This window comes from Zophobas morio, unplaced genomic scaffold (genome assembly GCF_036711695.1).
Source record: "Zophobas morio isolate AGI-343-1 ecotype UQ-CSIRO unplaced genomic scaffold, CSIRO_AGI_Zmor_V1 ptg000373l, whole genome shotgun sequence".
Classification (NCBI taxonomy): Eukaryota; Metazoa; Arthropoda; class Insecta; order Coleoptera; family Tenebrionidae; genus Zophobas; species Zophobas morio.
The window spans coordinates 45,810-60,112 of NW_026972477.1; the positions used below are offsets into that span (position 1 = coordinate 45,810).

Sequence of the window (14,303 nt, forward strand, 5' to 3'; positions counted from 1 at the left end):
ATTTTTTTATAATGAAAGTTGTATTGTTTATTTTTTCTTATAATATAATAAGATAATATTATCTTTAGCCAATTAAAAAAGAGAATAGGGCTTCATAGCACATTATATTATTTGTTACTATTTATTCCTTTTAGGCGCTTATCAATAGTAAAACCACCCCGTTTACGCTAAAGTAAAATCTACCTTTAAGCTACGGTAACTCGGGTAAACGGGATCCGTATTTTATTAAACACACCCACTATATATCACTTTGATACTCTTAAGGCCACGAGGCCAAAGGCTTTTCTTTAAAATAAAAATGGGGCGTGGAGGCTTTTTCTCAAAATTTCTAGCAAAATAATTTTATTTAATAAGATACAGTTTTAAGAATTTTCTAGAAAATAAGAATTTCGGGCTATACTTCACTAAAAAAATTGTGAAGGTTTTTTACTATAAAAGTTAAGAGCACCCCGCCAAAAAAAATTAATAAAAAAAATTCTTAATAAATAAAAAAATATACTTTTTCAAAAATTGTTAACATTTTTAAAAACTTGAAAAAAGTTCGTTCAAAATATAATGAACTTTTTCAAGTTGAAAAGAATATAGAACTTCATATAAAAAAATAATTTTTGAAGTTTATTGGCGTAATGATGCTTTAATATTAGGAACAGACTTCAAGTGGTTCTATAGGCGCAGAAAGAAATAAAATAGTTAAAAAAAAATAATGAAGGCAGAAACCATAAGTTCATCCTCATCCACTCCATTAGCCATCACAAGATAGCAACTCGTGTCGTTGATCCAGCTTATCTTATTAAAATGAATAATAATAACCATAAATAACGATAAATATATAATATATAATAAATAATGATTATTAGTAATGAAAATATATAATATATAACATATAAATAATAATAATAATAGTAATAATAATAATAAATAAATAAATAAAAATAATCACAAATAATAAAAATAACAAATAAAAGAAACTTGTCCAGGGCGGTCGCCCAAGAGCTGCAGAAAATCAGTAGTCGTCATGCGCTTGTCAAAGTCATACACGAGGACCACCGGGCCCTAAAAAAGCGTTTATTGGTTCATGTAACTTTTTTTTTACAAGTACAAGACTGGCAGAATTATGCCTTAGTAACGTCGATATCGTTTCCATCCAAATTCGCTACATAAAAGGAATGCATGAGATGCACACGATTTACGAAATCTTTGACATCTCCATTCAGATCTTCTCTTAAACGAAGAAACACGCAGCCAGTAATATAAGCATCGTAGCCTTAAAAAAAAAAGATTTTAATTTTAAAGAATCAGATTAATTTTTATTGAAAAAATTAGATTCTAAATTTTACTTATAAAAGATTAGATTATAATTAGTTGACACATTATAATTTTCCTTTTTTTTAAAAAAAATTAAATTTTGGTAACTTTTTTAAGATAAGCAGTTTTTAATTTTAAGTATAAAAAAATTAGATTTTAAAATAGTATAATAAATTTTAAACAAGAGTTCAAATTTTTTTAAAAAAATTTAAAGATTGAATTTTTTCAAATAAAAATTTGATTTTGATTTTTTTTAAAAAGAACTTTTTAGATTTAAAAATTCTTAATAAAAAACCAGAATTAAATCTTTTTTTAAAAGATTTATTAGATTTTAATTTTATTTTAAAAAAAAATTAGTTGAATTTTATCTTAGCTAGAATAACTTTTATTTAGATAAAAATTAATTTATTTGATTTATTAGAATTTAACTCTTACAAAAAAAAATAATTAGATTTTTTAAATTTATTTAAATTAAATCTTTATTATTAATTTATAATTATTGGATTTTAATATTAAATGGATATTTAGTAATAGATTAACTTTATGAAAAAAGATTGGTTTAATATTTTCTTAAAAAAGTTTGAATATAATTTATGTTGGAATATAATTAAAAATTAATAATAAATAATTCCTTACCTGCCTCGTGGGCACCAGACGAATTTATAATGTCCGGATGGTAATCCAAAAATCCTAAAGGAAGCGAAATGCTGATCGACTTAAAAAAAATTAGTATAAATAATGTGCGCGGAGGACCAATAAAAAACCTTCATTAAGCCGTTTTGGTCTTCTTTATTTAATGAATTGTAAAGGGTCTCCAACGAAGTCGAAGTGAAGCGATTTTCGAAGTGAAGCGCGAGTACTTCGCAAGATTTTATGTATAAAAAAAATAATATTCTTTAGAAAAAAAAACAAAAAATTTTATTTAAAAAAAAATTATCTTTACAAAAAAAATACATTTCGTATCGTAAATTTCGGGAAAAAGCGAATGCACTAAATTTTTTGCATCAGCCCAACTATTGGGTAACGGGCCTTGAAAACTGTTAAGCATGAATAAAAGATCGTAAAGCAAATTGTGGCCAATCAGCGGCTTCTTGGACGCAACGAGCAGCTTAAAAAGATTACGGAATCCAACTTTTCGTCTATAAAAAAAATAATTAATTTTTTTTGTAAAATTTGAAAAAAAATGTATTTTTTTATATAAATGAGGAATCTAAAAACATATAAAAGCTATAAAACTAGGTAAGATCTACAAATTTAAAAAAAAGTATATTTATAAAAATTTAAAGAGCATGAAATCTCAAACTTTCCGTCCAAATATAATTTATAAGAAAGATATTAATATAACTTTTTACAATAAATCTATAAAATTAGAAACTACGAAATTCAGTAGGGTTTATAAAAAAAGTTTTCATACAAGTAAAAATCAATTAAAAACTCAGATTACAAAATTTAGTAAAATTTACAAGAAAAAAATTTTTAAGTATAAATTGAAAACTCGAAAACGAAATGCAACAGAGATCCACTAGAAGAAAATTAATTGAAAATTATTTTTTTATATAAAATTAAAATTTTAATACTGAATGAAAAATGCAGAAAAAATTTAATTTAATTTTTATATAAACGTAAAATAAACAAAAAAAAATATGAAATCCAGAAAAATATAAAATTTAGTAAAGATTTACAAGAAAAAAAAATTATAGAAGACCAATTTTTTGTATAAATCAAAAATTTGACAACGGAATGCAATAGAGATATACTGGAAAAATAGATTGAATTTTATAATGAATTTAAAATTAATAAAGTTGAAGATAAATTAAAAAAAAATTAAAATGTCTCTTAGTATAAATAAAAAAAACAACTTGAAGACTATATTGCAATAGAGCTTTACTAAAAGAAAAATTAAAAAAAATATATTTTTTTATAAAAAATTATAAATTTATAAAATTAAAGTAAGTATGTCTTTTATATCACACAAAAAAAAACTTGTAAGTCTATAACATTCAGTAGAGATTTACAAAAAATATAAATTTTTTTTTAAGTGTAGATTAAAACTTGAAAACAAAATGCAATAGAGATGTAGTAAAGAAAAATAAAAAAAAAAGATTACTTTTATATAAAATTATAAATTTAATATTAATGAGAAAATATATTAAAAAGAAAGGAATGATTTTTTCATAAAATTAAGAGAAAAAATTAATAACAAAAAAAACAGTCTCCAAATTAGAAGAGTTTCAAAAAAGTATTAAAAATATTTTTAGTATTTATAAAAAACTTAAAGACGAAATGAAAAAGAGATTTTCATAATAATTATAAAAGATTATTTTTACAAAAAATTATAAATATATAATATTAAAGAATTATTTGAAATAAAATAAAAAATAGATTTTGCGTAATTAAAAATTTTATGACGAAGTGCAATAGGGCTTTACTAATAAAAAATTGATAATAAAAATTTATTTTATGTAGACTTACAACTTTATAAAATTCAAGTAAAATATGTTTAATAAATAGTTTATATTACTATTAATAAATGTTTAATTTTTTCAAAAAAATTTAATTATTTTTTTTTTCATTAAAAAATATTCATAAAAATAATAATAAAAAATAGAAAATTGTAAACTTTCAAAACTTAATAAGTCTACAAAATTCAGTGGAGATTTACAAAAAATTAAAAAAATAAATTCTTCTTTTGTAAATTTTGAAAACTTAAAGACTGCAAATCCAACTTTCCTTTTAGTAGAAATTTTTATTTCTACTAAAAAATTAAAAAAAAATAAAAAGATTTAACGAAAATGATATTTTACGAAAACTTTTTTAGTATAGAATAATTTAAAAATAATAAACCATACCGAGGAACAATTTAATTATTTAAAAAATTTAGTGAAAATTAATTTAAATAATAAAAACTTTTTAGTAAAAATATTTTCGTAGTAAATAAAAAAACGAAGAATTCAATTAAAAATGGAAAAATAGTGAAAATTTTAATTTATAAAATTACTGAAATAAAAATTTGTAGAAAATAATATAACGAAAAACTACTTTAAAAAAAATATAAATTAACTTCTATAATAAAAACTTTTTGGTATAAACAATTTCATAATAATAATAATTACTATTATCGGATCTACTTTAATACAAACTGAAAAGATTTAATGAAAAATAAACTAAACAGTAAACTTTTTGATACAAATTTAATAATAAACAATAACGAAAAATAATTTTAAAAAAATTTAATGAAAATGAATTTAGATAATTTATACTTTTCAGTAAAATAATTTTAAAATAATTGATAATAAAAACAAAAATAATTTAACGAAAATTAAAATGATTTGGAGAGAATTATTTGAAAAATTTTTTTATAAAAGTTAATTATGTCCATTAGCATTTTTAAAAAGAAAATTTAACGAAAAGTAGCTTCAGTAAATAAAGTATTTTAGTATATATAATTTAATAATAAGAAATAAAAACGAAAAATAATTTAAATCAAGTAGAAAAGATTTGATGAAAAAAATTATCAACAAAAACTTTTTTAATACAAGTTTAACAATAAAAAATAATAGCGAACAACATTCAATTAAGAACTAAAATGATTTAATGAAAAATAAGATTAACCCCAAAAACTTTACTTTAAAAAATGTATAATAATGTATATTGACGAAAAAAAGAGTTGAAAAGATTCAGTGAAGTACAAAATTTAACAGTAAAAACATTTAAATATAAAATTAATAAATAGCGGAAAATTGAATTTTTCTCAAAAATAATAAATAATGCGTAATAATAACGAAAAAAAAAATTATTTGTTCTAAAAAGATTTAATAAAAAATTAATCTTTACGAAATTTTTTAGAAAATAAGTTAATACATAAAAATAGCGGAAAAAAAATTATTTAATAAAAAAATTTAATGCAAATTACAACAAATTTTATAATATAATTGAACGATAAATAAAAATAATAACAAATTTATTAAAATTAACAAAATTTAATGAAAATTAATTTTAACGAATTTTTCTTAAATAAAATACATAAAAATAATGAAGGACAAATTAATTAAGCATAAATAAATTTAATGAAAATTAACTTAAACGGAATTTTTCATAGAAAAATAATTTAATGATACAAATTCATAACGAAAAACAAATAAAAAATTAGAAAAATTTAATGAAAATTAATTTTTAAAGAATTTTTTTTAAGAAATAATTGAATAATACGTAATAATAACGGGTGAAAAAAATAATTTAAATTTGGAAAGCTTTAGTGAAAATTTGTTATAACGAAATTTTTTTTTATAAAAATAATTAAATAGTACATAAAATAACGAAATACAAAACAATAGATTAAAAAAATTAATGAAATTTAATTAAAAGGGTATTTTGTTTAAAAAAAATAGTTTAATAATACATAAAAAATAATGAAAAAATTAATCAAGATTGAAAAATTTTATGAAAATTACAACAAATTTTTTAACGAAAAACAAATTGATAACGATTGAAAAGATTTAGTGAAAATTAATTTAAACGAAATTTTTCTTTAAAAAAAAAGTTTGGCAATACAAATTAATAATGAAAAATAAATTAAGATTGAAAAATTTAATGTAAAGTTAATTACTGCAACTGCAAACGCTTTAACTTTTCTTGCTTTCGTATATTGCAAAGATGTTCAGTTTCTGTTTGTTTCTGAGCAACATAACGGCGCTTGTAACTTCCAGCATCTGCATAAATTCAAAAAGTAAATAAAATTTGTATTGGAAAAAAAAATTACTTATATAAAAAATTTTAAAACTGTCTAAATGAATTTATGAAAAAATAAAAATAGGTTTATTAAAAAAAAAAATAGTTTAAAAAAAATTAAAAATAAATCTGCTTAAATATATATTTAATATATATATAAAAAATAAATGAAATTCTTTTACAAGAATAAAGTTAATATAAAAATACCAAAAGAAATAAATCTAATTTTATTTAGAAAAATAGATAAAAACTCTTTTTTACTAATATAAAGTTAATATAAAAAATATAAAAAATCCAATTAAAATCAAAAATAAATAACAATTTGTTTTACAAAATAAAGTTAATAAAAAAAATTTAAAAAAAACTAATTAAATTCAGAAAGTAAATAAAAATTTATTTCTTAAAAAGAATAATAATGTAAAAAAATTAAGAAAAATAAAACTATAAATTCAGAAATTAATAAATATTTATTTTACAAAATTAATGTCAGTATAAAAAATTTAATAAAATAAAACTAATTATATTCAAAAAGTTGATAAATATTTATTATACAAAATAATATTAATACAAAAAAAAATTAAAAAAAAATAAATCTAAATAAATTCAGAAAGTAAATATAAATATATTATACCAAAATAATATGAATATAAAATAATTATAAAAAATAAATTAATTAAATTTAGATATAAAAAAAGTACAATAACATGAATTTTGAAAAAAAAAAAAAAAAAAGTAATTCATTATAAAGAAAGAAAAAAATAAATTATAAATCAATAAAACTTTTAGAGTAAAAATTTAAAAAAGGATCCTCTTTTTTAGCTTCTTGTTGAAAATAAAGTCGTTGAAGAATATTCTGGGCGTCGATATCAAATTCAGTAAAAGATTTGGTGTCTTCCATCCACAACTAAACGTTGAAAAAAGTTTAAAGATTTACAAAACTTTGTTGACCAATTAAAGTTATTAAAAAGAAAATTTCATAATAATTGTGATAATAAAATTTTATACAAAATAGTGAAGAAATTCAAAAAAGTTAACAGATTCACAAAAACTTGAAGAACTCACGATTTTATTAAATTCAGTATAATTTAGATTAAATTTTTTTTTATTTTTTTTAATCAAGCAAAAAGCACAAAATGAGGTGAAGAATCCAGCAATTAAAATTTTGAAGAAAAAAATTAAGATTAGTAGTTGTAATTTTACAGAAAAAAGTTTAAAGCAAGCAAAAAAAAATTATAAATGCGTTAAAAGTTTCTAAAATTTCTTTAATGATTTTAAAAAAATTGTTGAGCACTCAACGTAATAAAAAAAAAAGTTATATAATTAGAAAATTAGAATTTTATTATGATTTTTTATAATGCAAGCAAAAATTTATAAATGCAATAAAAAATTCAACAAAAATTAGAATATTTACAAATTTGATAAAAAAAAATTCAGAATTACAAATTAAAATTTTCATAAAAAATAAAATACATTAAAAGTAATAATAAAATAAAATAATTTTTTAATTTATTACTAAAATTTTTATAAAAAAAGTAAAAAAATGTATAAACCGAATTTTTTAAGTAATAAAATTTAACACGAATTGATCAAAAAATAATTTTATATAAAATTTTCTAATTAAATTAATATAAAAGAAAAAAAAAGTATAAACTCAATTTTTTGATTAAAATAGTCTTAATTTTTTTTTTCCTAATAAAATTTTTATCAGTTTTTTTTTTATGATAAAATTTTCTTTAAAAAAATTCAGAATTAACGAAAGTTAAAAAATTGTATAAACTAAATTTTGATAAAAATTTTCTTTTAAAAAAAAGTTACAAACTTTAAATCGCTTGAAAGTACTGAAGTACCACTCGCGATCCTTTTCTGATGAGAGTTCCAAATTTTTGTCCGATTCGGAATTTTCTTCTAAAAATTCTTTGATCAGGCGACTTTCTTCACCTTCACTGGAATAGCTGATCCCTAAAAATAAAAAAATAAATTTAATGAAAACTTTATTGGCTTGTAAAGATTATTATTTTACTTAGAAGAGTTGTAAAAATAATGATACAAAAGTTTTAAAGAAAAGTAAATTTTTAACAACTAAATTTAATTTTAAAAATTTTAAAAAACGACAATAAAATAAACTGAAATTTTTAAAAGTAATAATAATTATAATCTACTGACTTTTTGGAAAGTATAATTAATAAAAACTTTTAAAATATAGAAAAATAATAAAAATAAGTAAATTTTTTCATAAAATTATTAATTTAATAATAATAAAATTTATAATAATATAATATTAATTTTAGAGAAAAAATTCCAACAAAAAACCACTTTAGTAAAAGCAAATTTGAAAAAATATAAATGAAAATAGTTAGAAGTAAATTTAAAATAATAATATAAAAGTTTCAAAAAATAAAATAATAATATAATGTAAATGCTATAAAAAATGTAATAATAAAAGTTTTAAAACAATTAATAATTATAAAAATAGTAAATTGCTTTAAAAAAACAAATAAAATAAGAAAAGTTTTATCTTAATAATTCAAATTTCTTAAAAAATAATTAAACTCAAATCGAAATAACTTTTGTACAACAATTTTAACTTATTAAAAGTAAATATAAAAAAAAAAGTAAAAAGTAATAATAAATGTAAATTATAAAAATTTCAAATTTTATAATAAAAAAAAAACTCTACAAAAAAAAGTCACTATGTTCAGTTAATTTTTAAAAATTGGAAATACTTTTAAAAGAATTAATAAAAAGTTTAATGATTAAAATAAGGATTATAATTTCAACTTTTGTTAAGGAAAAAAGATCCAACAAAAAAATCACTCTCGTACCGCAATTTTGGTATTTATTAAAAGTTTAAATAAAACAACAATATAATAATGAATTAAAAAATGCTCTAGAAAAGTTTTAAAAAAAGTTTTATAAAAAAAATCACAATCTTAACTTTTTTTAAAGAAAAAAAATTCCACAAAAACAATCACTTCCGCACAACAATTTTTAAATTTATTTAAAGTTTATATAAAATAAAAAACAACAATAATAATAATGAATTGGAAATACACTCAAAAAAGTTTTATGATAAAAATAATAATTATAATTTTAACTTTTATAGCGAAAAAAGAAGTCTCTTTCGTACAACCCATTTAAATAAATAATTAAATAAAAGTTATAATAAAACAATAATAAACTAAAAATCTTGTATATGCGTGGTAAATGTTTTATGATTACAATTATAATAACTTAAACTTTTTTAATGAAAACCCAACGCAACCATTTATAAAATCCGTTAATTTTATAATTAAAAGTTGAATAATAATAACAATAAAAGAAAATGCGTTAAAAAAAGTTTTATAATTAAAATAGTAATTATAATTTCAACTTTTTTAATAAAAAAAAAAGCCCAACAAAAAAATCACCGTCGTAGATCCATTTTTGAAAGTCCATGTGATGTTTTTTTAAAAAATTAACAGCACTGGAGCTCAAGATGAGATCTTTATTAATCTCCGGAAACAAAAAAAAATTAAAAGGTCGAGCAACGTAGAAAATTTCATCTATAATAAAAATATAAATACTCAAAAAGCCTGCATTAAAAAAAAAAATCTAAAATTATTAAATTTTTCTTCTTTATGAAATAAAAAAACTCTGTTAGCGGGTTATAGAAAAAAAAAATTAAATTTTAGATAATTTTTTTCTGCAAAATAAGAAAAAACTCGGTTACTCAGCAGTAAAAAAAATAGTAATCGAAGTATATTTAATTATTTTTTTCTTTCCTATTAAATACAAAAGATCGTTAATCTTTATTAATAAATAATTTTCTAAATTTATTTTTGTTAATTTTTTTTACAGAATAAGCAAAACTCTGTTAGTCTGCATTAAAAAAATTATCCAAAATTATTAAATTATTTTTTCTTAAGAAATAAGTAGAAAACCAAATTGTCTGCAGTAAAAAAATAGTCTAAATTAATTTATTAATTTTTTTTCTTCACGACATAAGCAAAACTGGGTTAGCGTGCACTTAAATAAAAATCTAAAATTCAAAAAAAAAAAATTCATCATATTTTGTTTCTTTTTTATAAAGTAAGAAAAAAAAATCTGTAGGTCTGCAGTAAAAAAAAACTAAAATTTAGATTTTTTTTTTTTCTTAAAATAAAAACTTAAATAGCCTGAATTTAAAAATATTTTCTATGTTTTTCTAGTCCGTATTAAATTTAGCAAAACTCGTATTACTTAAATTATAAAATAATAATAATCTGAAATTAAAATATTTTATTTCTATAAATAAATATAAATTAAATCAGCCTGCACTAAAAAAATAATTTTAAAATTAATATATTTTTCTTCTCTATAAAAAATTAGCAAAAACTCAGAATACTTAATTAAAAAAAATAATCTAATTTTCAAATTTTTTCTCTACAATAAAAAGTAAACTAAAAAATAACTCAATTCTGCATAAAAAAAACAAATAAATTCCTTCCGTTTTTTTTCCTTCTCTATGAAATAAGCAAATGCCGAATTGAATAATAGAAAAAGTAGAAGCTACTTCCCTTTTCAAAGCCCAGTTCTAATTTTATTTTATTCACAAATTTAATGATTTTTAAAAAATTAAAAATTTTTATATAAATTGATTATATTAAATTTCATAAATTTATAAAATATTATATATATTTCTCAAGAAAACTTGTTCAGGAGTCGCCCCAACTTCTTCTCTCTTGCCCGATAAAAATATACCTTCAAATTTATATTAAAATTTAGATGTAAAAATTTTTATTGTTATTAAATTTAATTTAAAAATAAAAAAATTTTTATAAAAGTTATTATTTGACCTTAAAATAAAATTTTTAGAAAAATGTATTAAAAAAATTTTATGTTCATTTAAAATTAGAAAAAAAAAATAGAAATTTATAACAAAAAAAAATTTTAACTTAAATATAATAAAATACTTTTTTAAAAGAAAATTAATTTAGAAATAAATTAAAATATTAAACTTCATTTTAATTATAATTTAATTTGTAAATTTAATTTCTGTAGGAATCAAGTGATATAAAATTTTTTATTTTTCAAAAAAAATAGTCCACTTTTTTAAAATTAAATAAGTTAAAAAAATAAATTTAAAGATTTACAAATTAAGACGATTAAAAATTTATAAGTATATATTTTGAAATTTATTATTTTACAATTAAAATGACAAAGAAACAAAATAATAAAATGTAAATAAAAAACTTGTTCAATTAAAAATTAAATTAAAAAAAATTAAATTTTAACAAAAATAATCAACTTATTTATAATATAATAAATAAATTTTTTATAAATAGCCTAATTTAAAAAGATAAATAACTTAAAAGTATTATTTTTATTGAAGTTGAAGTTAAAAACTTAATTTCTGTAAATTTATGCAAAAAAATGTTATCAAGATTTTTATTTTTCTAAGAAAACAGTTTTTAAATAAAAATAATTATTTTACTTAAAAATTTAAAATTAATACAACTAAAAATATTGAAATTCATTTATATAATAAATTTTTTTAATAAAATAAATAAATATTAAAATAAAAAATGTGAAAAAAAACAATTTAAAATAAATTTTTAATTTTTAACAAAAATTGTATAAATTAGTATTGTAAATTAACAAGAAAATTAAAAAATAGTCTTGCTATAATCGTTAGTTTCAATAATTTACTATATACAGGGAGAAAAAATATATTTACCATTATATATAATTAACAAATTTTAGAAAAAAAGATTTTTTGCTAAAATCAATTTATTATATTTATTTTAATATTAATAAAAATAAGAACAAATTGAATTATTTTAAAAAAAAGAATTTTTAATAAAAGTTAACAACTTGCTAAAATCAAGTTAGTACTTTTATTATTAATTACAGGAAAAAGAAATTAATTTATTACCTATCTAAAAAAAATTAACTCTTTAAAATACGTTAATAACTTGTAAACTCGTAAATTAAATTTTTTATGATACGAAGAATTTTTTGAAATGTTTTGAAAAATTAACATTTAAAAGTGTGCTAAAATAAATAATAAATATTATTACATATGAGAAAAAATATATATATATAAATTAAAATGTTAAAAAATATTAACAAACCTATAATAATAAATTGATTAAGCTAGCTAAAAACAAGGGGAAAAAAAATTAACAATTTATAAAAAAAATTAAGCTTGCAAAAATCGTTAGTAACTTTAATAATAAACGGGCTAAAGAAGAATATACTTTCAAAAGTTATTGAAAAATTGACTTGAAATTAAATTAATAATAAACTTTATATTTGACAGAAAAAGAGAAAGATTAAAATTACTACAAAACAAAAATAGTAATTTTAAAAAAGTTATTCAGCTTGTTAAAATCTAGTTTACAAATCTATATTTTACCGGTCATCTCTTCATCTATAGAATAAAATTCACAAGATGAAAGTAATTTTTCGAAATCTTCAAGTACATTAAGGAAGTTATGTGAAGTAACTTGCATTTTTTTTTTAAAAAAAAAGGATAAAATGAAAATAAAAGCTAAAGGCACGCTACCCTCCTAAATAAATAGTATTTTGTAATATATTTTCATAACTTTTTTATTGAAAATCGGTGGGCTAATACATAAATCTTGTATAGCTCTCAAAACTAGCAAGAGCCTTGACTAAAGCGTTAGATAGTTGATGTTTGTACTTTAAAAATGTATTAGTTAAAAAATGAACTATAAATTTACTCCTCTATTTCCTTTTTTTATAGATATTTTAAAGGTGGTAATACAGCGAAAGTTTTATTTTAAACATGGTTCCACATTCAAAAAACGCAGATAATGAATAATTTAGCAACCGAAAGATCTTATCAAAGTATAAGTTTTAACTTCATAGCTAAAGATAGAGAATTTTATTGGTATAAAGAAAAGCTACTTCCTTAAAAAAAAATTTAACCTATTAATAATTTTTTTTTTTCAGCATATTGGCTACAAAGAGAAAATGTGGAAATAATAAAAGCAATGTTGTCTATTAAGAGACCATTTCCAAAGAAATTTAGAAGCAAAAAATTACCAATTTTAAGTGGGTGGCCAAAAATACTGTGCTTTATTTTTATTAAATTAATTTTCTTCATACATATAATTACCAACTTGATCAAATTTAACCAAGCTGAAAGGCACAAAGAAAAAGGACGCACTTTCGGATAAATTAATGAAAACTAATTTTCATAGTATTGACTTCATGATCCAATTTAGTTGATAAAGTAATTTTACAGAGACTAACAGATAAAAAGTGAAGGAGCATTAAGGAAGGGTATCCACGCCTCTAGGGAAGTGATCCGAAAAATTAAAAAACTGGCGACAAAAGTCACGTGATATGAGCACAAATACAAAACATATGCACAGCCATGTGATATAGCGCGTGATTTATCAGACTTAATTCCAACAGTGCCATTGCTTACTACTACGTGTTTACTGCCAGAGACCATGATCTACTTATATGTTATATAGAAAGCTATAAATTTTATAAAACTAATTTAAAATATTGTTATTGAATACCTTAAGATGTTTTAATAATTGATTTTTTAAATCAACAAAATAAGAAATCACTTTATGGAAAAATTATCTCACGATAAATAATTTAAAAGTAAAAACATTGGTTTTTTTTTAAAACCTAGCAACAATTATGAGCTAATTTATTAAATTTTAAATGGAACAAATAGTTGAAATATGGGTAAACTTTAACAACATAAAGGTAGTTCTCAATACAATTCTTTTAATTGTGTGGATAACCTTTACGAGGATGCTAACTCGTTTCACTTTCCCATAAAAATTCCTATCTTTAAAATTTCATTGTGCTTTCTTGATGTTTAAAGCTTACAACATTTATATAATGCATACTTTAATTCTTTGTTGATAGCCAGTTTTACTGATTAGGCTCTTACATAAATTAGAAAACTATGTTTTACTGGCAGTGGGCCTGATAAATTAATTCTAAGTGCTAGCAGGTTGTGTTACTTTTCTTAGGCTTACTTTTAGCTAGATATAGCAAGGAAACTTTACACTCTTACGACACATGGCTTATTATAGAATTAATATATATTGTAATTTTATAATCCTTTTAAAGTAAAATTTTTATATGTAATTTCTAAACAATTAACCCAGAATTATAACATAGGCGAGTACTTTCTTTGCCTTTTAACGTTATCTGCTATATTTTTATATCTTTTTATAAGTATCGCCAAATTTGTGCAAACATTAGCACTTAAGCACTCACCATCTAAAACAAAATTAGTCTTGGCGCTTCGCCAGAAT

The 14,303-nt window shown here is 19.0% G+C and overlaps 1 protein-coding gene and 1 long non-coding RNA gene across 2 annotated transcripts; both read right to left on the reverse strand.

The window, feature by feature from the left end:
- Window positions 1-600: 600 nt before the first annotated feature.
- On the reverse strand, window positions 601-9,482 carry LOC135120299 (poly(A)-specific ribonuclease PARN-like). Its single transcript, XM_064044605.1, has 11 exons — window positions 9,441-9,482; window positions 7,853-7,992; window positions 6,814-6,937; window positions 5,912-6,014; window positions 2,260-2,444; window positions 2,070-2,164; window positions 1,942-2,020; window positions 1,119-1,264; window positions 970-1,053; window positions 718-786; window positions 601-663 (listed from the first exon to the last, which is right to left on the reverse strand). Exons 1-11 carry the CDS (start codon window positions 9,466-9,468, stop codon window positions 616-618), a joined length of 1,101 nt encoding a protein of 366 aa, XP_063900675.1. The 5' UTR covers window positions 9,469-9,482; the 3' UTR covers window positions 601-615.
- A 1,029-nt stretch (window positions 9,483-10,511) lies between these two features.
- Window positions 10,512-12,491, reverse strand: LOC135120295 (uncharacterized). Its single transcript, XR_010278561.1, has 3 exons — window positions 12,410-12,491; window positions 10,703-10,752; window positions 10,512-10,585 (listed from the first exon to the last, which is right to left on the reverse strand). It is a non-coding gene; the product is annotated as an uncharacterized LOC135120295 (long non-coding RNA).
- Between the last annotated feature and the right edge of the window lie 1,812 nt (window positions 12,492-14,303).